The sequence below is a fragment of the Danaus plexippus genome, chromosome 6, assembly GCF_018135715.1.
Source record: "Danaus plexippus chromosome 6, MEX_DaPlex, whole genome shotgun sequence".
NCBI classification, from domain to species: domain Eukaryota; kingdom Metazoa; phylum Arthropoda; class Insecta; order Lepidoptera; family Nymphalidae; genus Danaus; species Danaus plexippus.
In genome coordinates, this window is record NC_083540.1 from 2348010 (window position 1) to 2375911 (window position 27902).

The 27902-nt window shown below is 30.2% G+C and overlaps 1 protein-coding gene across 1 annotated transcript; it reads left to right on the top strand.

The window, feature by feature from the left end:
- On the top strand, window positions 1-27902 carry LOC116779057 (tyrosine-protein kinase Dnt-like). Its single transcript, XM_061529575.1, has 13 exons — window positions 1-221; window positions 11941-12068; window positions 13325-13431; window positions 13754-13884; window positions 17006-17192; window positions 18632-18759; window positions 19496-19635; window positions 22558-22735; window positions 22806-22998; window positions 24198-24341; window positions 24703-24862; window positions 25003-25139; window positions 25504-27902. The coding sequence occupies exons 1-13, from the start codon at window positions 113-115 to the stop codon at window positions 25613-25615; spliced, it is 1854 nt and encodes a 617-aa protein (XP_061385559.1). The 5' UTR covers window positions 1-112; the 3' UTR covers window positions 25616-27902.

Below are 27902 nucleotides of genomic sequence, written 5' to 3' on the forward strand. Positions count from 1 at the left end.
TTGAAGGGATTTTATATAAAAATAATAACAATATGGAAACGACATAACTTTTGAGTCGATGTCAGTGTGAACATGTTTTTAAAGGTGAAATTGAAACAGTGAATCATCAGCAATGGCTTCCAAAAGGTTGATTTTCGCTTGGGCGGTGTGGCTCGCGTTGCCCCTGGCAACGGGCCATCTTAACGTGCTTATCAGCCAGGCTGAAGTTATGAAACTCTTAGGTAAGTGCTACATTTTAAACTTTATATCTCATTTTAAATGTTTACTTTATTAGCTTTTTACTTAAGCATATAATATTATAACTTGAATAAAAAAAGATACTTTTATTATAATTAATTATGTTAGTCGTGTTTCGTATCATTTTTATGAAGTAGATAAAAATAATACAAATTACTACTAATCCGCACATGAAAATAAAAATAAGAACAAAAAAGTAGAATGGTAAGCGACCTATATATATATTATATATATATATATGTACATTATAAATTTATTAATTCTAACATTTCTTTTTGTTTTTTTTGCATGCTATTTAAATGAATAATAAAATTAAAAATCATCAACACATAAGCAATAGGTGCAATCCCCCAACAAAATACATATTTGAGAAGTAATTTCTGAAATGACAAGAGTTATTTTTGTAGATAAGGAAAACGTAAATACAACATGGACATTTTGCTATAACGAATAAATGATTAAATATTAAATAAATATATATGAGATTTAAATAAATTCTTACAAGATTAACACATATGCTTTCACTTGAACCATCAGCTTCAAGTGATTGTGAATTTTTTCAAAGTATTTCACATAATCATCCAAACTGTTATGGGAGTTCAAATTATATTTTTCCCACTTTTTCAATAAATTATATTGTACATAGGCTTTTATTATTTTTTCATTTTTTTTAACTTAACTCATATTATAGTAACATGTTTTATGCATTTTTCAAACGTTATTTTCCTAACATCATTTATTTGAAACTAGCTCAAGCGTATTTCTCTATAATATTCCTTTGCTGACTGTGTTTCTATTTAAAATAATTATCCATACTGGAAAATGAATTACCTAATTAAAAAGGCTCTTATTCAAACAACCGGTATTTAATATTATAATAAAGTTTTAAAGGTATTCCTTTGTTATCATAAATAATTTTATAACAACAGAATATGATTTATAATAGTTCCTAATGCCTTATACATTTTCTATAATTCTGTATTTTTTTTGTTTCTACGAATACCAACAATTCTTCCTACTTGAATTCTAAGAAATTCTTTAAACAATCCTAAGGTACGGCATTCGACGGATTCTTAAATACACATTTAGAAAATATCGTTTTAATTATAGCTGTCATATATTTACTTATTAGTGACATGCTGTAAGTCATTAAATTATTAAGATATTATAGACATAAAAGTTAAAGCTAAATATATGAGAATAATATTCCATTGAATCAATTTCCAGCTCTGTATAAGCTCTTATTCAATAAACTAACTGTTTTTTGTTGTCCGAGTGAAGTATGGTAACAATTCGGTCGTGTCTATCTCTGACAGTATCAAAACACGTCCGATACAAAGACTTGACGTGTCGGTATCGACGTCATCCCCCGAATTCGGAGATCAAAAAATGTAATTATCTACCCCCGATCTACCCTCAAACATTTATATTTGTTCTACAAATTCTACGTATTTCCTATACGCAATTGGACGCGTTTCCATTTACACGAGGCTGAGCTGATATAAAATGTTGCTGTTTATTGTTTTCTACATGTAAATATAAAAAAAAGAAATGTAAATATTTAAGTCTATTAATAAAATGCAGTCGATGAACAGTCCAACTCAATTTTTTTTTACGTAATAAGTTCTTTAATTCATTCAATAAACATTTACTATTGCTTACTTCTAAAAAAAATTTGTTTGAACACAACTTAAATACATAGAAATCGTGGAACAGTGAAAACAATTTTAGTGCGTACTAGTAGTTTTATTACTTTAGGGACCCGCGACATTCGCATTGGGATCTTATTAGAGATAAAAGAAACTAGCTCCCGCAATGCATACGGCGGCCATACATAAGCACTACTTGTTGCAATTAAAATAGTACAACCATTATAAATAATAAATTATAGAAAATATCTGTATCGAGAAGCATAGTGAAGAAAATATTACAAATGAGAAAAACCCTTACAAAAATAAGGTATTATGATTCAAAGAATTTATAAAACTCACAAGTTAAAAGCAATAATTTAAAATATTTACAATTACGTGATTACTCGTAAAGGGTTTTCTAATTTTCATTCTATAAATCATTCACAGTGACAAATGACAATTGTATGTGTCAAAATAATAGAGTACAGTGACATCTGTCACGCGTGGATTAATGACAAGTCAAACATCAATTTAGAAACAGTCTTATCGCCAGCCGCCAGCGTGGGGTTGCATACGGGAATTGTTCTTTTGTTTGTGCATCCAATTCTCGCTGAATAAGTCTGAGAGATAAGGAGCAATATACATATTACAGCGCTATCTCTATTGTTTGAAAATTATTCTATGTACTAATATCAACTTTATTCAATAAAATGGGAATTGCAAAACATTTAACGGAAAACGTAGTCGTATAAAAGCGATAATGTGACAATTAACGCAAGTCATACTGAATTCATTTACTTTATGGCAGTGTCACATTGCATTAAGTGACGTATTTGCTGTAGTCATTAATTGAATAGAATTCTATGTTAGGAAACGCCCTATTAGGGCATTTCTCAGCAGGAAATAGACCACTTGTTGCGGGTAACTGTAATGACGCGTATACTAAGTTTCCTGTGGAGAAAGTCGTATTAAGAGAAGTTCATAAAACTGACGCCTACTGAATGTGGCTATTTGAAGTCTTTAGTGAATTATAAACAAAATTTTATTATAAATACAGCTTGAATTTAAGTTTAGCGATATTAGCAATAAGATGACTTAAACCTCAGTAACAATATGTCACAAATAAATTATCTTAATAACACGTACTTTATTTATAAACAGACAACACTTAAAATGACTGTTGACAATTTAGTACGTATTTCGTTTCTTTTTAATTGGACTGGCTGACATTTTGAAGTGTATATGAACGTTCATCACGTATGTATGATGGAGTGGGTGTACGATACAGATTGGTGGGGCTAACTTTATTTGTCCTGTGATTTGTAAGTCTCATATTTTGACAGTCGACTGATTTATAAGTAAAGTCTGATCCAACATCTGCTAATACCCCCAGAGAGCTTCGTTTATTGAGCTTGAATACTACTGAAATTTATGTAGATTTAATGTTATGTATGAATGTTGAATGAAGATGATGATGAATTTAATCGTAATAATGTTTGAAGGGAAACTTATTCTTACAAATACCACTACAGTATTTTTTGTTTCAAATATATATTTTATATAGAAATGATATAACATATCATTTTGATCTTTTATTCATATAGAATTTATAATATTCAAATATTAACAACTGTTTTATGTTACTCCTGGCCTTTGTTTATAAATTGCATTCGTAATCCGTCACCTCACAGGTTGACTGATATATTGAATCAATATATTGGATATAACCTCGATGCCTTAATTAAACGAAACCAATTCATGAGAACAAAAGGAGATGAAATAATGATAAATATGTAATTTTTATAGAAGTTTTGTGTCATAACATTAATGGTTATTTTTGTAAGATTATATTATGAGGTTTTTATTTTGATTAATTTGTGCCATCTTATCACTTAATATGCATTAGAGTAATGTGCTACAGAACATACATCACAAAGAGGAAATAATATCTCCCAATGGCCCTCGAAACAAAAATCATACGAGTCTAAATAGATACGTGAAATATATGCATTTATTGAGCTTATCATTTTTGGAGCGAATTTACCTTCCCATGGGGTGTCGTTTAATATGATATTACGAGCTATCAGTGAGTCTGACCGTTTTTCAGAACAGAGAATATGTTTATTTATGTAAAAAGGGTGCCCTTGTTAATAGGTATATAAAGTTTTTTGTTCGAATTTTGCACTAATTATCTACTTTGTGGCATATTTCCTAGGCTTTTCGGTATTAATAAGGTTTGTAATACACCGTTTGATTACTATACGTCTGTTTCATCATGATCAATTGAGTATTGATATGCGTCCCCTAAAAACGAATTTTGAATTGATGTTTAATAAATTTTATAATATCTGGATACAACTGATTACCAACTCGATTTAAGTACATAGCACAATGCGAACTATCTCCACCCACACGTGTCGGGATTTACTTCTATTTTAGCTAGGATGCCGGATCTATGCTATGAACTATTGGCATTGATCTAAAAGCCCTCCGGCATTTACAGTTGTTCGAAGCATTCTTTTTACAATGGTAAATTATCCGTTGAGAATTGTTAATATATTGTGAATGAAAGTGGGTTTATCATTTAGAACTCATTCTTTTAGAGCGATTTTAAAGCACATCGCTGAAGATTTTTATTGTTCAACATACTTTAACAGATATTTTTCTTATATTATATCCAAGAGGTGGACGATATTCTCGTACGCCCTACCATTATTACGAATATAATAACAAACAATTGAAATTCATTCAAAATACGTTAAGTATAAACATAAGATTTTAATATTTAATTGTCGTTGCAGTGAATTCATTGATATTTCATTCATTTTCATAAGTCTCGGATTATTTCGAGCATATATTTAACTACGGTTCCAGTAAACAGAATATTATTTGCTCAAACTCCAGGATTATTTCGCTAACAATCGAATAAATTACTTTTACGTTAAAAAAAAAAAAAAACATTATTTCTCCATGACCACTTGTTGCGATGCACGAACAAATCCACTCAACCCTCGGATAACGTTATTGTTATCCCTAAAGTTACGATCTTTTATTAGCAAATTAGCGTGGACTCGAATATCAATAACTCGTAATATCGGAAAAAGATTAATACAAACTTGGCTTTGGCAAATGTCGAGGTCGAAGACAAGCTTGTTTATTTACTGTCGGATGCCAATACGGGTAAAAGGAAGCGGATGGCAAATATGATACAGCTTGTATCTCGTGAATACAAAATAAAAGGAGAAAATAATACAACTTAAGCACGTGTATTCTTGAGTTATATACTTAGGTTGTAAAAAGTTGGAAAATTGTAAGCTTTTATAACTCATCCGTAGCGTAAACGATTTAACTTCTTTTACGTATATTCACTGCACCCTTTAGGTTATCTTAACTTGTGGCTGGTGAAGTGTTTTTGCTTGGTAATAAGATGTTAAATTCAGTCGCACCGGTTAGCAATAACGGATTATCTTCCAAATATAAACTATTCAATAATATAGCAAAGGAGAATTGTATCATGTCTTTGTTTATTTTGAATCGAATAAAACGGATTTAGATAAAATAAGTCTATTTTGTAGTCTATCCGAATAAAGTTAAAAAATATTATTTTGGGAATCGAAATGTCTTATTGAATATCAAGCCAATTCCGGATTATTCCTTCTTTTATCAGTCTAATATATTATAGAATGAAATGTATAAGAAATCTGAATTTGCATAAGTAATCTTTTGTTTCAATAAAAATATTTTTTAAGAAATTCAAATGAAGCATTTTCAACGTAAGTGTTTTTTCCCGTATAGAACGTTCATTGTTTGAAATTTCAAATTGCTTGTTTAATTTATATACATACCATATTTCAATAAATTAAAAAAAAAAAACAGAGAAATTTTCATTTTCTTCTAACAAAAGTACATGTAATCACTCCCATTAAAGAGTTCTTAAGGAACAGTTTAAGCGATTCAACATTAAATTCAGTTACACGACAACAATTGTAACATGGCGGTTTCTAATAATGTTTTTGCTCGGTCACAAGATTTGACTAATGGGTGTTGTCGGGCACACTCCGCACTTCCCACGGACTTTGTGAGGAAGTAATTTAATTTACTATAATACGCGCTTTAACCACAGTTTTAATTCTAATATCATGTTAATATTTATGAGATTTCTTAATATTTATGACATTTCTATTCAATAACACATTCATAAAAATTATAATTTTTACAAATGTATTTCAGAATATAAAATGAATATAATTCACAAAAATATTCATAAAATTTTAAAGTCGGAAATAAAAATTTTTGTTTTATTGTTAAAATAAATTTAAAACTATAACGTTTTCATTTGAGAGCACTTTATGTTTCGGCCTGTGAATTGGTAGCAGTTCCTCTCTGAAAGGATTTGGATGGTTGGTATTAGTGTCTAAGCGGATCCAAGACATTTCCAAAGCTCTATAAAACTTGTATTCATTATTATTTTAGGAATTCCATCAAAATTTTCAAAAAGTACTGGGTCGATATATAACCGATTGATCTTTTATACCTTTAATCTAGAATATTTATTAAAACACCTCTTAACACAATTTTTAAGTTGTTAATTATTTATAGCAATTTTAATCACACATTTATTTTCAGCAAATTAATCTGGCTTGGACGTATAATACGAAAAGGCTTGAAACTTTTTTACAAGCATTTTAGAGTTTTTAATGAGGTTGTCCCTTATTGTAGGTTCCAGAAAACAATCATAGCTCATTGATTCCACAATATATCTATCGCTTCCATCTTTTCAAGGATAAAACATTAAATATAATGTTTTTTGTTACATAGACTGCAATTAAATCGTTATCCGCCGTATGGCTCACAAAAAAAAATCATCATATTAAAAAAATGTAATTACTTAAAAAAATTGCTGTAACAACTTCCTGGAAAACGTCGAGTCATTTAAGAAATTAAAAGAAAGCGTTAAAACTCCGCTATGAATTTCATGGCTGCTGGCGTTTTTGGCTTGCGTAACATGTAAATATTAATATGTCAGTATATACGTAACAAAGCTATACATAGTAGATTAGCTTGCATACATTAGCTTTCCAAGTTATCACAATGCAATACGTGGTCTATATTCTAGAATATTTATGAAAGGAATAAATGTATTTTGATCTATTTAGTGTTTTGTATAAACGCAATATTATCATTCAATATTTTTTTCATTTACCACATTTTTAATTGTTTTTTTTTTTATGATATGTATATTCATGCTTCAGTCTTTAACAGTAATGCTATCAGTATTTGATTTTTTTCTATAGAAATTTATATATTAATTATTGAAGAAAGATATTGTTAGAAATTTTTATACCCAAGAAAATATTTTTGAGCCAACGTAGTCAGGTCATCCAAATGACTATTCTCTATTGACACCCTTAAAATAACAGACGTATAACATCGGCGTGCATTTGTTAAGTTATTTAATTTTATTTATACGTTGTAACAGTATCCTGGTAATGATTTCATATTATAAATAAGCTTTTGGAAGTTATATAAAAAATGGATATGATAATTTTGATTCTGGAAAATATTTAAATGCGATAAATTTTGAAGCTGATGCTGTCAGGATGTTTGGTCTGGAGTTTATTAAAAATACAACCTGGGGGATTATTTTTTATTTAAAAATAATTCTATGCAGACAACATTTTTTTTGTAATTCCCGACTCACAGAAGTCACCGTAGGCTGTTCCCGTGCCTTTCTGTTATAAATTTACTTACCTTGCAAAATAATTAATCACTCGTTGTGCATTTTAAGAAATTTCAGCATATTCGTTAATCAAAATCATGGAAATTACGTACATTTTCACAATAATTTTTATTGTAATGTTAGTTAATGATATTTTAAGAACATTAATCTTTAATAAATACATGATGTAAGTCAATTATAAATAATAAATTTCATTTATAAATGTACTACAATAAAATTAGCACTATCAAAAAAAAAAAAAAAAGACTTAAACATTTTACAAGCAATTTCTTCATAATAATACTACAACTTTCTTTGAAAACAATATCTCTTTAGTACATAAATATAGAACCGGCAGTAATTTTTAATTAGAGACGAAAATAAAGGATTTATCTCCGAAAATGAGGCAAAGGATAAATTGAAATTTATTATGACGATAACGGAGATCCGAAGACGGTGTAAATTTTGTAAGACATTTACTTCCAACATTATTTAAAACTTCGTTACGTTTTATATAACTTTTAGGGTACTAGACTTTTCAGCCGGTTTCACTCTTTTTAATTTCGATTGAAATCGAACATTTTCGAGGTTATTAATTGTTATAACATTAATAATTTAAAATGTTACATGTAGATTGTATTATTTAATTCGCAAAACAAGAAGGGACCGAAGCTTGATGATGCCGGAACTGTGTAATAAAATAATAAACGCAAATGAAAAACTATGTAAGTTTGTTTGGAAATTTTTATTTTTATTTTGTCTTTTTATAAAAATTCTCATATCTGTCTAGGTTACATAAACCATAAAATACTTTTTATCTTCAAAAGGGAGTGTATCCTATAATGAGATTATCACGTACAAAAGCCGCAAGCATTTGCGTGTAAACGAACAGTGAAACAATAAATACTCGGTTATCGCCATTTTAATAAATGTCCCTGAAATTCTGTGTTTATAAACTAGAAGGGCAATAAATGCTTATCTAAGAATAAGTGCATTAAGACAATGTATGATGTCTACAACTCAGTTAAATGAAAATCCTCTTCGAGTACTTGAATTTTTAAATGCATATTGTTTTTATATTTTTTCAGAATGTTGTTCACAAGAGATATGCTATTTTTATAAGGTTTACTTCCGGATGACTACAACTATTTATCTTCTTAAATTCTCCTTTGTTGTGCATGTGACACTTGTTACAGAAAAATATAACTGTTAATGAATTTGTACAAAATCTAAAAATATTATGTATATCACGCCAAGCCAGTAAGTACTAAAATATATGTTTTTTTTTACATTATCTATATAAAAATAGGTAAATATATAAAATGCTATTTTTGAATATAATTATCGGACTATTTAACAAACAAACTAAGATGGGGAAATAAATTTATTAGTTACTGAAGTTCCAGATATAAAAATAAAGTTATATTAATTTTAAAATAATGTCTCAAATACAACACAATGTAGGTACGTATATACTTACTCGGTCAAAACTTATATTTGACAATTGGCCTATATTATATAAATCAATGAAATTTAAACATTAAAAACCAAAATTAAGATATCAATTCTGTTATTAAACATACTTTAATTATGTGTACAAAATTAAGCAGACTAATATAATATATTACTATAATCAGATGTTATTTAACTACAGCGGTTGTACTGTCCTCAGTAAAATGATCCAAATTACAAGCTCAATGGTACCGTATTATTCGTAATTACGTGAAATGGCTCATTACATTGAAACCGGAGTGCGTGTCGGTCCGTGTATTAATGGACACTTTAGTATCAGGTCTTCAAATGTGTCCGGGATTACTAATTCCAGCGTAAAAGGAATTTAATGGGATTCGTCAGTGAAACATGAAATAGAAGACATTTTTATAGAGTTGAGAGTACCAGAGATTATAGATAACGGTATTCGGTTTGCCGTTATATTCAAAACAATATATGAGTAGCTTTAAATCACAATATGTATAGAACTTATTTAAAAATCGTAATAATATGTGGCTGTAGTGTTTGTATTACTTTTTTTGTATTACATTTGAAGCATATAACTTATAATTTCTATGATTAAGACTAATAAAATTTTGTTTAAACTAACGTATGGAATTTGGCACCACTTATACTCCCACGAGAAAAGGTTTTAATGAACAGTATGAATGCTTAATTTTAAGAAAATCCCAGACGACAATTAGACGTAAAAAAACTTGAACTATGAAGTCCAAGAAGCCGAGTAATAACTACGTCAAAAGTATCAGAAAACTGAAAGGACTAAACATCGTGACGAATGAGAAAATAAAGACATTTTCAATACCATTGCCATGAACAGTAATATAATTTCATGAGCCTTTTTTATTCATGAGTTAAATATATGAAGCATATATCACACAGTAGACGTATTCTTAAATTAACATAAAATAAATACATTTCATAATAGTAACGTATATGCGTAGTTCGTTACAAAGGAAACATGTAAAACACCATCACCTTCCCCGTCATCAGTTAAAAAATGATTACAAAACTGGAAACGAGGGTAACTATAGTGAGGGTCTCATTAACAAGTTTCTAGATTGAATCTTGTAACGAGCTTCACATTCGCGCCTCCATAACAAAGGCGTCGCCCCGGGGATGCTCGGCTTCATCGTTAGTACGTTTCCATAATTAGGACGGGATTCACTCATAGGATAATATATAACAATGTTATTGTTTTTAATAAGATACATGAACTCGCTGGATGCTTTGAGTGTTTTGTTTTTAGATCCTTTGTATTTAATCGAAGAGAATAAATTTCTCTTTATGTGTTCTTAGTAATAATAATTGAAAATCTCCTAGTCAAACAGACGAGTATAGAAGAGCAAACAAATAACAGTGGCAAAGTAGCACGTCTGGGGTGTCCGACTATATTGTCTAAAGGCACGGCGGACTGGGGTGCTAAAATAGGGCTGCGTTTATATTTCATCAACAATTACATTTTTACTCTACAACATTTGATAACTTACATATATTCCCATATATTTTTTCACAATAACTTTTTATATCAACTATATATAGTATAGTATATTATAGCATTAAATTTTAATATTTATATCAGTTCTTTGTCACTCAAATTAATATGAAAGTGGTGTCTTCAGTATTCAATATAAAATAACATTATTTGGAAAGATACAACCCTAATAGGTGTATGTATATTCAAAGTAGGGGTAGTAATTCATCAATTGTGCAAAGTGCCACTTCATATTCAGTCCGTTTGACAGTCGCGTCCGCTTTACTGCCTCAAAATGAATCTGATTGGTTTATACTTATATATTTTTTTATATTTTTCAACCCAACCAACATTCGTATATTCCAAGCTATATAACTTTGAGTGTCTCTTGAAAAATATGGACTGTAAACGGATTTGTTATCGTTGAATCCGGGATTTGGTTACACACTCGACTAATATGTAGAGCTTTTACTTTTTTTCTACATTTAATTTTTTTTATGCAATTAATTTATATAACGTTTTATTTTAAAAAGTTTTAGAGCGCATATCAATTATACATATGTACATACATACTCAATAGCTGAAACAACTTAGCGGGTATGTAAAGAAACAAAAAAATAAATAAGTACTGAACTCAACTGTAAGAAAGGATCACTTTTGAAATTAAAAAGAAAGAACTTACAAAAAACATTAGGACGATTGAATTATTTATTTGCAACTCACGTAGTAATTTCGTTGCACAAAAATGCGAAGCACAAATTTGTAGCGTTGCCCTTTTTTGCTTAGCAAATGGACTTAGTTGGATAATTTGACGCACTACGCCCCACGGGAATTGAACTACCATCTGGGGAGACAAGTGCCATTTGTTCGCTGCATCCGTTCATCTGTAACTTAAAAAAGCCTAACTATAAGAAGAAATATCATCCTTATTCACTTTCCTATTAGGTTTAATATAGGAAAACAGAAATTATCTATCGAAAAAATTAGAATAACAAGATTTATAGAGTAAGTATATCTCGAACAGTGATGATAAGTATAGTATATTCATCTAAGTAAGGCAGTAAATATACAAGGAATAATAAAAAAGTTGAGTCATAAAACTATGAATCCGCCTTTAAATGAAAAATATATTATCACATTTTTTATATATTCTCGAATTTAAATAAAATATCTTATTGCTTTTTACATAATATCAATGACATTTCACATACCTAAATTTTCACTCATGCTCTTTATGAGTGTTTTTCTTTTTTGTGATAGCGAATCATTTTAGAACAAGGTAATTGAGCAATTCGGCTTGGGCGTTTTTTTTTAAATTATTTAAGATTTACCAATATTTAAAGGAGTCTAACCGTATTGTTTTGTTTTAGGTTTGGACGCGGAACTTTACTACGTTCGTGAAGGTGTCGTGAACACGTATGCTACTGGTTTTATAGTACCCGTGCCCGCTCACATCACCGACTTGGAGTTTATGTGGCAGGCTCTGGGACGGAAACCGGTAAATGTTATGTTAATGTTATATTTTTTGCATGTCTTATTCGAAATCGATGCAATAGTAAAAGTTATAAAGCGAACAATCGTTTGAACCTAAGCGTAATGTCTACGTATTGTTTATGAGGAAAGTCGACTTAATCTCGAGGTTATATTTAAATTATTTACATGGTTGTCTTTTCGAGCAGCTAAAATATAACTAAATCCTGAATGGAGAATACCTTAAAGCGGTTTTGTCTTTACCTCTCGAAAGTATGAAGAATTCTTCATATATTGTAAAAACAAAACAAAATGTGCAATACAAGAAAGCAATTCGAGGAACTTGGTTTTATTCTAACGCCTTCTTGGATTGGCATATATTTAAATATTTCTTTATGTGGATATCCAAAGATTATATTTGTCTTTCAAATGTAATAAAATCAAAAAGTGTAAACTTAATCACTCTATCTACTGAGATTTATAATAAGTTTGGTTCACTTAAACTTAGAAGTAGTGAGTGGCAGTTTAACATTTTTAAGTTCAATTAACTTAAACACGAAAACAACTCTTTTTTCTCTTTCGTTTTTCCCGGTTGAGTTTTAAAAAAGTGTTATTTAGATAAAGAGAAGAGTAGAATTTTCTTATTTGACGGCTGAATTATTTGAGAATGACTTGTCTACATTTTATTTCTTCAGATGATAGATCCTTTTATTTGCATTTCTTTATATCAGATAAAGTTTTAAAAGTATGCTACTTATACAGTAAGGTTTTTATATTATTCTACTAGCAACTTGCATCCATATTTTCATTAGTTTCATTGCATGAGTTGATGTAATTACAAATGACAAGATTATAAAGAGACTCTGTACTAACAAGAACAAGAAATTAAGGACGTGAAGGCTAAACTATAAAATTCTGAACATTTCTCGTTGCTAAATGCTCAGTCACGTTGGAGATTATTCTTGTTGGATAATTCTGTGCACTCTCTCTACGTGATATGTATCCGTTCTTTCTCCCTCGCATTTCATATTGTTTGGTTAAATGAGTAGAGTCATATTTAACTCGATTACATACTTATATGCAATAAAAGGTTATCAATGTCTGATATTCAGAAACATAATTTTTAACGTAATTTTATTTTACGAATGACATAACTTTTATATACCACTAATACTGCCTTTGTCAGTTTTTGTTTGTTTTTTATAGTTTATTGAATTGTACATTAAGATAATCAAATTACAATAGTAATATACACTAGTGTGTTATTAATGCATTGTTTGTCAGCTGCCGTACGTGATAAGTATAGACTACGAGAGTCGGGGCGCCATGTTGCCGCCGCAAGTCAATATATCGGAGCGGGGGTACGTGCCCACCACGTTACAGACTTTTAGGTAAGTTGGCAAGGTCACGTTAACCTTGAATAAGTTTCCTTCCTATTTATTCTTTAAGAAAAATTCGATACAGTTGTGTGAAGAAAAATATACTCTTTCTTATTATGTGTCTGTGAAAACAATTATACTATGTTTTATACAGATATATTTTGTTATTTTAACAAATATTTTTAACAAATATATTTAGTTAATTTTTGTTAGTTTATTTATATTAGCGACTTAAATTAAAGAGTGGAAGTGAGCATAATATTTTTTAACTATACATATGTATGTGGTTATCTCATAGCTAACTGAATTTGACTTGCTAATGTTATTCAACCAGGGTCCGTTTGCCGTGCACTGGTTCAAGGAGTGCCGAAATCCTTGTGACCATGCAAGTAAATATTTCAGCACCGGATCGTGCACACAAAGATGTACGGCTGGTGTTTAAGAGAAACAAAATTTGTTTGAAAGGTGAGTTTAAGTTCTGATATACAATAAAATATCTGTATAACCCTCACGGTCTAAAATAGTAATTAAATAAAGTAGGTAAATACTTACTAACGCCATCAATCATAGTATGCCTTGTCCGCGCCTTTAATACTCTAAAAAATTAGTAGTCATTAATTTTGCCTTTATCCTAAAGCTATATAAAACAAATAATGTTTTTATTGCAACATTTAAATAAAACACTCGTAGTTCATTAAAAATAGTAACATTCATAAAGTTCTTTGATATATTGCTGAACTTGCCACATCCCCCAAGCTCTTTATAACGACCAATAGATATACTAAGAGCACATAAAGCAATATAAAACCGAAGTTTTCCAAGCACATTCTATGGCTATAATAATAACTATAAATTTTCTAACTCTGCCTCAAGTGGGGTGGCGTCTATCATAGTGTGTTTATTCAGATGAGCTTGTACTGTTCTGTTAAAATTATTACACAAAGTTTCAGAGCAAAAAAAATTAAGCGAAATAAACAAAATCTTGGTTAATCGCAATTTGGTATAACGAAAGCGATTTCCGTGGTAAATCCTGCTTTACACCGTGTCATATCTAAGTGACGTTATCAGATATCGTTCGTGATTTACTTTGCATATTTCCCGATACATATTTTAATACCAGCAGAGCGTACAATTTCAGATAACCGTTCGACGTTTTGACATCATATTTTACATAACAAAACTTCTTATTTGTATTCTATTATAAATATATAATTATTCTGTTATAGTGATTTAGTTTCGTTGTCAGAAGTAACATTATAGTATTAATGAACAAACATTACGAATACTATTTACTGTAAAGCAATTTATGAATAAAATACATCCAATTACACTGTTTGAAGCTACAAACGTTTTCGCAGGCCCCGTTTGATTCTTTCACAGATGAGTAAATACAAGTTTACTCACTCAACAAATCACTCCCTCGCATTCTTTATTAGCATGCAGACGATTCGGTAGACGCAACAGGATATTTTGCTAGGGATGAAGACGTATTAAGGGGCGGCACTCCACTCCCCTCTTTAATGTGTTTACAAGGAAGTATCGATTGTTCTATTGTAATTTTATTTGACTTGGAAATTTTGTTTCAGCGTCAAATTTATTGTACGTTTTATCAAATTTACGATTCAGTAATTAATATAAGATTGAAATTATTGGAATGTTGTACTGTAATTATTTTGTTGTTTCTAATTTTAGTTTGAAATTTGCCTATTAATACCGGATTGAAAAATTAATTAACTTTTCTTTATAATTTGGATATTTTTTTTATATTCAGATGTTGATGTTTTTTAAGGAATTAACATAAATTTTTTGAAAGGATTTAGTAGTATTTATTGTAGGGGGACTATTAAAAAATAGGCACTATTGTCTTAACTGTTGGAGCAAAGTAACCACTAACTGTAATAGAACCAAATTATTATCAAAGAGTATTGTAGTCATTTGAGAATTCATATCAGAACTTATATAATATGTTCTGTTCCTACATTTTAATTACGCTTTTAACTTTGTGGTGAAAATCTGTTAACTACTTTAGTTTAGTAACGAGAAATTCGATGTTGAAAGAGTTCGTATTTAACACGTTTATGACAATTGCAAATTGTTTTGGCATTAAAATACTTTTTTGTAGAATTTTATATCAGGCAGGTTAGAAATATAGGTGTAAGTTTGTATGTGTTTACAAATTAGTAATGATTTGTATAAAAAAAATCTTTATATTAGAATGATACTGTTTGAATAATGCATCAGTTTTGTCCATCTTTAAAATGAATCAACTTCATAGTAAACAAATAGCTTCGCGTGTTACTATGGGATAATATCTAGTTTTAAACATCAAAAAGTTATGAAAAGACAAATTTATGAAACCAATATAAATTTAAAAGCAATTCGTTTATGACAACAGCCTTTGTTATTTTTTTCAATTGTCGTGTAACATTTCATAAGGTTTCTAACAGAAGAATTTATTATAATTTTATTAAATCTCCCTTTTTTAGGAACGCTTTATTAAAACCTGGTTGCACGTCGATTCTCCCTATTCTTAAAAGTTTTTCTATTATCCCTAATATTTCATTTAGCGGGTTTCCCTTAATATAAGGGAACGAATGGGAACAAATGGGAACGCTTCTCCGTTAAGCGTTGATTTTCAGCGTGAAATTAATAATGTATTATACTGGTTATAATTATGAGCCTGTGTGTGCGGTTGGAAGTTAATTAATAATTATGACGTATTGTATATTATATATACATTTACGTGATATATATTTTTTTTAATTTCTTCATAACAAAGTTACGTTTTAAGAAATTTTGTATGCAAGTATGGGATACAACGTTGCTGATCCGCCTTTTTTTCATTAGTTGCAGCAGAAATAAAGATTTAAAATTTATTCTATCAGTCTATTTGAAATCCTATGAGAAAGTATTTAAACAAATTATATCGTATCTCAATAATAAAATATTGTATGCAATGGGAGTTGGAAATATTATTTTGCTCTCCTTAATTGTTTTATATGTTCATAATATTAATTTATTGCGTCTAAATGGGAGACGCTTTCCCGACAACTTTTTATACACTTGGTTAATTCTATATTTTAATATGTATTACATTCCGTGGTAACCACTTAAGAGTACCAATTATTTTATCTCTAATTTACCTTATAGTTAGGTCATTTACTTAACCAAAATTTATGAGCACAAAAGGGAGGATTTGAACGTGGTAATAAATTTATCTGCTAGATCGTCTCGCTGAGAACCGTGCCTTAAACTTTGAAAATTTAAAAATTAACTATATCTGAAGGTTAAACATAGACTTTGTGTGTACTGTTTACAGATATTATCGACTTCATATACTTTTAACTACCACAAAATATGATAATGGCAATTTAAAATATGATTTCAATTGTGTTTTTTTTTTATTTATAAGGTATTTATTATATCAATTTATTTACCAAGCCTTGCCATAACGAAAAAATTCTCAAACAAATTAAAAGATTTTAAAGAATTTTATTACAACTGTAATGATAAATACTGTCATACATTTGATCTAGAAATAATCTTCTCTTTTGGAACAGACATTAAAGTCCTTATAATTATTTAGGTTTATCAACGATCATACAGCACAATGATACAGCTCGATTGGCTGGTGACGCGAGCAGCACTTCCGGTGGAGTACTTTTTGCTGCAGGTGGATGTGCCGCTGCTGCACTAGCACTCCTGGCAGGAGTAGCAGCAGCTGGCACATTATACCGGAGAGGCAATAAAGCTCGACATCACGACTCTATACAGTGAGTAGTAGCAATCATTGATTAATTTATCAAGCGGTGGTCCTGTAAATGGCAACGTGTTACAACCAACAACTTGTCTCCTTAAAATAAACGTTATACGTTAATTATTTAAGTCTAAGTGAAATATACTTATATTAGGGAACTTCTTTATTTGAAATAATGGTCTTCGAATAAAATACGTGTTTTAATTCATTAAATCAGTTAAGTTATTTGATAAAAAAAAAATCTTTTATGTGATAGTGTTCACTCTACCAAAAATTTTTTGTCATTCTTTAGTAACAGTCCTTATATATGTATGTACATGTCTTTATTTGAATATAAGATCTTAAAATTCTTTTTGTGTTTATAAAAGGTGTATATAATATAAAGTTTTAAATCTATTAATGTTCTTAAATATAAAAAAAAAACTTTGTCAGAAAAATGAGGAATTAATGAGTTTTCAAGTTTAGTTATTTGCTTCTGGAACTTTTATAAATTTTTCGTCAAATGTTTTATAAGTTCATTTAAAAATGAGAATCTATAATTTTTTTTAGGATTTCAAGAATATTTTTATTATTTTCGATAACCGATACATTTCGATACACCCAATAATTAATGTAATATATAGTATACTGTCGATACCAATACAGAATATTTAAAATAAATGTTTCAGTTATTTTTATAGCGTAGTACGATCACTTTAAAGTATTAAAAATAAAAAACAGTTTGATCATTAAAACATATTGGTAGATGCACCCCTCTGATGGATGATAGCAAAGGCTCTATCGATAGACAATAATTATAGAGTGACATTTAATTGCGCCCCACTTTGGTGTTTACAATGACTAATGGTTCGATATATTCGCTTACGGACGGCCGAGATAAGAATTGTTCCAACTTTTATTTGTTCAGGAAGAAAATGCTTCAATAAACTATTTGTATTCCGAAACTATATGAAAAAGAAACAAATCAATAACTATAAGAAAGCCTTAAGCCAAACACCAATAACACTTTATTCTTTTTCTGTGATTTCTTTAATTACAAATCAATTCGTTTAATTTCTTTAACAATACCGTCCGCAAACCTTAGTGGTCTGCCATTGAAATTTTATACTGTAGCCTTGAAAGGTTTCTCGTATCGTTTGCACTTATTTTCTTTTTTCCTTAGTATTCGATAAACACGAGCATAACGATACTAACAAATCTAAAAATCTTTAATTACCCTATCATTAAGTAATTCAAACAAACAGCATTGCATTTAAATAATTAGTCGATAATTATTAATTCATTTATTTATATCACGGCTCGAAAGTGAGTTTGTAAATATTTGATTGTAATTTTTACCAACCAACTACTGAACCGTTATTTATGTTTCATAAATATCATTAGGAGCAGCAAAATGTTTATATTTAGAAAAAATATTGCGTAATAGTAGATGTTAATCAATCGCTTTCCACCTAGCACATCATATACCACAGCGGCTTATGGGAGTCATCAGAACGTGTTGCTTCGTCTGGACACGCTGGGCAGGCCGCCTAGCTCTACCGGCTCTTACGCTACCATCGCCAGCCTTCATAAGTTTCCTTTCGGTGAGTCACCTTCCTTATCCTTTTCATAATCACTCCTTGTAATTCGACATTATGGGAAAAAAAATTCTCATTTTGGAAATATAAATTAAAAAAAAACTTCGAATATAAAGATTTATATACATATATCGTTAATATTATTAATAATAAATTATGTACATATAAAATATTTTGCCGCCATCCAACAACACTACAAATACTCCTACTCAAAATTATCAGTGTTAAAGCCTTTGATATCAATATTACAATTTCCACACAATACATTTTGCCAATGTATTGATGTAAAATTTTTGTATTAACCTTTTCATTGCTTTCAGCAGACGATTCTTCATAGTATAGAGAAAACAATTTCAATAAGATAATTAATTTTCATTCGTCTGCATCTCTTTTGTCCCATTTCATCTGATAGGTTTTAAAGTGTCTAATGATTTTTATTGAAATTCATGATATTGATGTATAAAGCTGTCGTTACTTTAATAAATAAATTAATTAAGTCTTATATTTCTTTATTATATTTACGTAATTGAATAAAATTTTTATGATGATTAGTGAAACAAATCTTTTTTAGAATTCAAAAAGAATTACTTTGTACAGTTTATTGATACTTTTTTCCTCTTTCACATTAGCTTCTGACTATGAAATTAATTTTTTCAAATTGTTGAGACGCATTTTGAAATAATGAAGCCAAAACGCTAATGTGAAAGCACTAACTGTTTATGTTTAAATTGTATACGTTTAGATTTAGAAAATCACTGTCAAACAGGCAGTCGAAGATCGCCTTCACCGTATGCAACGACACACATCGGTGAGCACATCTACGCGAAGCCGGAATCCCGTGTGTCGTATTATGCTGCTTCAAACCTTACCCATGTGTCACAGGTAATCTATACAATAATCATAGATAATATCGTCTTGCCTTGCGATTTAGAAATTTCTTCAGAATATATTGTTAGAAAATTGTTTTAACCTTGAATAATTTTGTTTCCATGGCAGACAATTAAGAATATGATGTAGGATGTGGGTAACTCTCAAAATGTTTAGAATTGGCCTGTTAGGAACATTGTTAATGAATATATATTTTTTTAATAACAAGTTTAAAACTCTTTGGTAACCTTATATAGTACATTGCATTCATTTGTTTTTGTGAATTGGTGGCAAATCTAAAACTCTCGTTACAACTGAAAATGTACCTAACGCGAGAAAACAAAGCTACGATAGGCTGCGATTAGCATTTGTTAATGAAGCTACATCTGGTGCCACTATTTAAAATTGCTTTAACGAGTTGAAACGTGGATGTAGTAATCTCAACGATGATTTGTGTGAGGGACGTCCTTTAACAGCGACTACTGAAGATAACATTAGTGCTGTGCGACGCATGATATCTGCTGATAGGTCACTATTTAACATTTAGACGTCAAGAAGCTTTGAACCCAATGGATTCCCCATACTTTAACCGACGACTAGAAACACTTTCGCATGGACTCGTGTCATCAAATGTTAGATAAGTTCAACGGTGGTGATAGAAATACTGTATTTGACATCGTTACACGTGATGAAAAACTGGATATATTGCCACGAACACGAAATCAAAAGATTATCAGCTCAGTGACTTTTCCTTTCGAGGATCGGCAAACTAAGGTAAAGAAAGGAAGAAGTCTAGGAAAAAAGATGATTGCCTCATTCTTTGGTAAGAAAGATCATTTCGCGACAGTGATGCTAGAAGATGGAAGGACAGTTACTGCAGGATGGTATGTCAATAGCTGTTTGTCTGTTATCTTGGAAAAAATTCGACAGCAGCGCCCTCGAAGCAGCATCCTCCTTCACCACGACAATGCTTCAGTACACACCGCAAAATGCACTGTTGAATATTTTACTGTGTCAGGTGTCGAGATAATGAGTCATCAGCCATACCGTTGTGACCTGGCGCCCTGAATATTTATTTATTCCCAAGATTTAAAGATAAAATTCAAGTTATTCGCTTTACGAGCCCTGAACATGTGGTAAAAGCGTACGAAAATGCCCTAGAAGAGATCACTAAGGAAGAATGGGCTCACTGCTTTTCTGAGCGATTCCATCGAATGCGACGATGTGTAAAGAGGAACGGAGATTATTTCGAAAAACAATAAAAATATTGGCAACTTTCTACATTAAGCCGTTTTTCATTTTCTAAAAATTTTCAGTGTTACCCAGGTATATGCATGTTTCTAATGTAACGATGCTAATAAGAATATAAACATTACGTTTAACATAAAATCAAATCATATAAATATATAGGATTTGCACAAACAAATAAACTGCAAATGGAATAGAGGTAAAACAATAAATCTCCAAAACCCTAATTAATATCCACAAACGTAATTCTCCGACCTCAAAATATACCGACCACAATCACCTACATTACTCGACTCTTGTTATAAATGAGTGTTTCTAGCCACTCCTCATTATTTCATTCATTATGTCATTTCTTTTTCACAATAAAAATTACTGGATTTATCTTGATTTTGATAAAAACGCTTTTATACACCTAATTATATGAGAAAAAACTTTTTTCAAAAAACAATCTCCAGTTGTAGAGAACTCATTAAGGAAGTTTTTCTTTGGTTGAAGTTGAACTAGACAGAACGTTTATCCTTTATCTCATTAAGGATTTAATTTTAACTCAGGCCTCATCAGGTGACGAGAATATAATGCAATTAGTGAGTTCGGGATTAAGGTTTAACAGGAATTATAAACTTAAACCAAAGTAAAAACATGTTTTAAATGATATTTTTTTTTTAATTTGACTTAGGAGTGAAAATTGGAAATATAGTTACTACAAATTTTATTTCCTCTAAGCTTTTTCTTAATTCATTCTTTATCGTTGAATTTTCGTAACTAATTATCCGTTAAATGAACGTTAAATAAATCGATATTTATAATTCAATTCACATATTCAAATATAGGGAAATATAAAGCAGTATTTCCTTAAAATCGAATGTTCAAGACTTTTCGCGTTTCTTTTTTACATTCGAACATCTTTCAATATTATGCTTGGCAGGGAGAGACGTTTCTAATTTGTTACCCCATTTGTTCATAAAGTTATCGTACTCTTGAAAGGTTTTATTGGGAAATATGAATTATTGTCCTGCAGACGAACCACTTTATAATCACGAACGAACGAAAATAAAGAAGAGTAATTATCTAGCCGACCAGATGCTTGTAACGTTGTTGATAAGTTTACAAAAATAGATTATTTGTTTCTCTATTCTTTATTTTATTATATGTACCTCGATTACTTAATATCAATGTTTTATTTTATTTAAAATTTTAAATTATATAAGGTAACTATTAGCACTTTATTATGAAGTTATTACTTCTTTGTTGTCCAAGCATAAACTAGTAGAATAAATGTTACGATTTTAGTATAAATTGTAATTAATGTTATAGAATGAAAATTCTAAGTGTACAAGCGCCAACGAATCTCCGATTTAGGGATTCACGTCTGATATATGGCACTTAAGAAGTGGTACACCTTAATGAGATCTAAGATTTTCGCGAGTTTTATTCATTTAAATGAAACTAATATTTTTCGGATAAACTACGCGGATGTCTGCCCTTGATCACGGTTGCTGAAAAGTAACCGAAACGTCGGGATTATGTAGTTTTTTAAATAATAAAAATCCGCGTAGTTTATCCGAAAAATATTATTTTCATTTAAGTGGTACACCTTACTTGCACCAATGATTTTCATTTTATATTATTTAAGTTCAATGGAAGATTTTAATTTTATATAGTTAAAGATAATTTTTTCATTATTACTAGCAAACCATAGCGAAGGATCGCATTACGGAACCAGCTGATCAACTGCGTTATCTGACCACCCCTCGATCCAACATCCGCCTTGAAATATTGGTCCAAGAAGGTACCTTCGGCAGAGTTTATAAAGGGGTGTTCAAAAGAGGTGATACCTATGAGGAAGTGCTCGTGAAAACTGTGTCTGGTAAGTATTGAAAGCTTAATTTAAATATTTAGAATATTCAATTGTTGTAAATATTCTGTTTGTATCAAAGATGCGGCTTCAGCGATGCAAGCAGCTTTACTGCTAGCGGAGGGTCTTAGATTATGTGGTTTGGTGCATTCTAATGTGTTGACCCCGATGGCTGCTTGCGCGGAAGAAGCCAGGAAGCCCCTCCTTGTATATTGCTGCGTGTCGCACTCTTCTAATCTGAAAAGGCGAGTGTTACAATTACAGCAGAAAGACCTGTATTAATTTAATAACTGAAATAATAGTCCATGCTTCGTTATTGTCTTATTTGACGAATCACAAATTATTTTTATAATTTCTGATTAGTTAAGTCAAAACAAGCAATTATTAACTTAGGAAAATTAAAAAACAAATCAATAATAGATATTAATTCAATTCATTTCCATATGAAATTTTTTCTAATCAAAAAATGTCTAGATTTGCTTTCGGATCATGCTTGAATTATGATATTAATCTTTATGGCAACAATTGTAACCGAACCGCAGACCAAAACAACAACCAAATTTAATTAATGTGTTCCCATTGTTGTGAACATAAAACTTCAAGAATGATTTTATAATTAAATATATAGCAGCAGAGCAGATAATAATTTGCATATCATTATAAAATTCTAAATTTAAATAAATCATGTCTGGTAAGTATTGAAACAATAAGTAGGAATTAGGAACAATAATTTGGAAGTAGGGCTTTCCGAACACTCACACATGAATAGTTTTTGCACACACACATGTAAATATTTCCTGCATACAACACGAGATTTGTAGATCATCCTTGAGATTATTTGAATGGAATATATGCACTGAGTAGTTGTGCTTATGGCCGCTTTGTCTGGAAAGCCGCTAGCATCGACCGATCGAAATGGATGTTGTGTTTAATTTATTTACATAATGATATGGATAAGTGAATTTAATTTGACCAGCATTTGATGGTAAATAACGTTTTTTCTAGAATGCAGTTTTTAGATCCTAGTTTTTTTTGTCATCGTTCTAAGGAACTTTAGAAAGAAAATTAAAAGGTACTCCTTTGGTATAAAGTTTCCAACAATAAAAGAAACATGACGATCAGCTTATAAAGGACGAAGTTATATGAGAAAACACATAAAAAATATACTTTGAAATTGCCAAACCTACTCCGCTTTGAACTCGCTTAACAAAACAAAACAAGATAATTGTAAACAACTTTACATTTTATATCAATGTCATAATGTATGAATTTAAAATATCATTTACTACACACACTTTATATATCAAACCCATTCATATTTTACAGATTGTAATAAATAGATTACATATTGCTATATTATATATAAAACATTTAAATTTAGAATTTCATGATGATATGCAAATTATTTTCGTTTAGACAATCGGTATTGATAAAATGGAAAAAAATATATTATAAGTGCCTCGTACTGTAATAGGTTCCTTACATCCTGTCGTCTCGGGCACCAAGCCGCGCCCGCGACTCGTGAGCTAGTCGATCTCGGAGCACAGATCGCCTGCGGGTTAGCTTACTTACACGTGCAACGAGTCATCCACACAGATGTTGCTACCAGGAATTGCATGTAAATATAGTTTTATGTTTGTTTTCTTTTACTTAGGATGAAACCCAGCTAATAAATTGTTGTTCAGTTTTTGATTCTTTGTATTTCGATTAAGATTATATGTTTTATTTTTATTTAAAGATAGAAGGCTCACTTAAAAGTATCGAGAGTAAACTATTCACATATCGTACCCATTTGTATTGATAAATATGTTTGTTAGTTTGAGATTTTCATTTCATTACTTTATTAAAACAGTGTGAAGTTTTACGATCAAAAAAATACAATTGCAATTATAGGCGGACGTGAAAAATTGACAACTATCTCAAATTTTAAACATATATAACATAAAATAATATCACCCTTAAATATTCTTCCTACATAGAGTGGATGAAAAGTTGAGACTCAGGATTACAGACAACGGGCTGTCCCGGGATTTGTTCCCGGATGATTATCACTGTCTTGGGGACAATGAAAATAGACCGGTTAAATGGATGGCGCCAGAGTCTCTTTTGCAAGGACAGTGCACGACCTCGTCTGATGTGGTAAGATCTTATTGAGGCTAATGATATTTTTGACTTATTTACTGAAATTAAAAAAAAAAAATTACAAGGCTGTATTGTAATAATGAATGACTGTTTGCCATTTGAAAACTTTAAACTTACTGAAAACACTTCGAATGCAGTGGTCATTGGGAATAACACTATGGGAATTAGCAACGCTTGGAGCGGCTCCTTTATCAGAATTAGACGCAGCCGATGTTGGGGCCTTTCTTAACGGAGGCTATAGACCTTCCCAACCCCATAATTGTCCCGATGAATTGTGAGTATTCTAACTAGCATCAATAACACCAGTTACTTGGGACTTGTTTTACAGTTAAATATAGTACGTTTTACATTTTAATCTAAAGTGACGTTTCGATTACTTTGAATGACATGCGCTTATTGTTCTCGTGAATATTTTTTTCCGGAAAATTCAAAATATCAGCTTCAATTATAAAACACTACTCGTATTTTTTTTTTCATTTTTATGTCTATAATGATAAGAAAGTCACAAAAAAATATAACATAGAACTTAATTTGGTTTCTTGTCAAAATATTTCAGTTCATCTCTTTGAATAAAAGATGTGGTTTTGTTTTTTTAATAACAATGAACCTAGTATTCATACACAAATATGTTAAACTAGGTATGGCTTAATGTCATGGTGCTGGACAACTTCTCCTTCAGCTCGCCCCACCGCTCCACAACTTTTGGCCGCCCTACACGACTTTCGACAAGCACTCAGTACTTATATCTAACATGTCTCTACAACTTTTACAATTCATTTCTTATCTTCCCCGCACAGGCAAATCTTCTCATTGCTTTCTTCTTTGTTTATCTAATTTAGAAGATACCGATGTGCCTACCAAATATTTTTACAATTATTTATTTTAACAAAAATATTCATACCTCAAATATCAAAGGATAATTTACATGAATCGATATTATTTATAATTATTTAAATAAAAAATACATGAAGTCCGATCGGATCCAAGGATACAGACTGTATATTTTTTAAAATAAAAGTGATATGGTAATTGTAAGTAGATTAATATATAATTTCCTATGTAGTGATATGTGTTTATGTAAACAACTTAGATAGAACTGATGATGGATTCTTAGAATTCGTAAACATGAAATACAAAACGGATCGTATTATAAGGATATCGATATTATTTGATTATTCTGTACTGTCAAATAATCAATATTTAGTTCATAAACATTCAATTTGGAAATTATTAATTCTAAAAATCTATATGTAATACGTAAGTGTATATAATACAACGTACATACGTCAGTATATTAATCTTATTGTACGAATAATAAGTCGATGCGAAACGGAATTAATTTTTATGGAAGACTTAGTGTTTTGTATTAGTAAATTTAAATATTCGATGGTAAGATATTTTTAAGATAGGTTAGAGTTCCTGAGGACATTCAAGTCCGTCCAGGCCTGCTAAAGGATCAACACCAAAACAGTAGTGAGTAGTGGTATTACTGCGGAATGACTTCCAGGGATTATTCATATTGAAATCAAGACAATGTAAAAAACCGATAAAATATATTGGCTGTAAAATAATTCACATATCCAGTTTAATTTAAAGTGAAAACGAACGTGTAAAAAAAACAACAATTAAATTCCAAGAAAATAATCTCTAGAGGCCGGAATAAGCGTAATCCGCGAACAAGAAGTAATTGTCTATTAACCACAATTTATAAATCTATATTTATGTAATCCTAATGTATGATAATGTAAATATTTGTCACCTGTTTTATATAACACTTTTACCGGCTTCCACAAAGCGCTAGCGGGTGCGGCTGTCAAAGTGACAGCGAAGTTTCAAAAAAATGTTACGTCACCGCGTCCATGTCGTTCCGCGCTCGTTGGTCGCGTTTAAAAACGGTAAGTATAAAAAATCGTGGTAGTTTCAATCGATTTCGAATTTATGGTTATAGATGTTATCATCGTCGTTTTTCATAGATAATGTCTACGAGTAACGTGCTTATTTCCGTTTAGCCTTTTAATGTGTTTAATTATTTTGATGCTCTTTTCCTCTACAAGAGTAAGTGATCCTGCTTTTTATTACTAGCGCATTTTAATAACATTCTTATAAAACATGTTGTCGGGACAGTTGCAATAGTGTGAAAATGTAACAAGTTATTTATCAACAAGGTTCTCAGTAATACTTTACAACGCATTTTTATTATTGTTAATTTATTCGTATACAATTGGTTACAAAGATAAATGCAAGATATTGTTTAAAGGTTTTTATGTATTTATTATATCAAGTAAACGCGTTATGGATCATACAGGGTGTTTAACTCTAGGCATTTCGAGCGATTAGACTTTTAATTGCAATTATTTCGCGCATTAGCATTAAGGTTGATGTTTTGTAATCTGTACATCGCTGTTTGTATTTTCATGTCTATTATATACAGTATGAGGGGTCTTACTACAAATCAAGTTGCCAAAGAACACGCCTAGTAGAATTTAGACAGTGAATCTTATTTCTCAATTAAAATGGGTGATTTTGGTCCTTTTGTAGTAAGACGGTGAAAATATTTTTTAGGATATGCAATAGATCGCTAGAAGCGCTATCTAAATATATGTCCTATTTTGTATAACAATTATGAAATAACCAAAGAACTACGTAGAACTTTTTGATCTTAATAGGTAATAAGTAAAACTCAATTTATATGTGACTAGTTATAAAATTGCACGGTAAAGGAATCCGATGGTAGTGTTTACAAGAAATATCTTTTAAAATACTCATAATATGTTAATATATTTTATTCTGTTTATTCGGATTGGGGAATAAAGCGCAAAATAAATAAATTTATTCATACGTATATATGTTTGTACATAGTTTTTTCTATATCAATCGATTTGTTTCACTTTGTACTGTACTGTAACATCTATTATATTTAAAAAACGAATGATCTGAAGTCGCATTTGTATTACTATCAATTAAAGTTAAATGTTTAAAATATAAAGTAATTGTCATAGTAGAAATAATCCCGTTACTAGTAATATATACTTCTGGT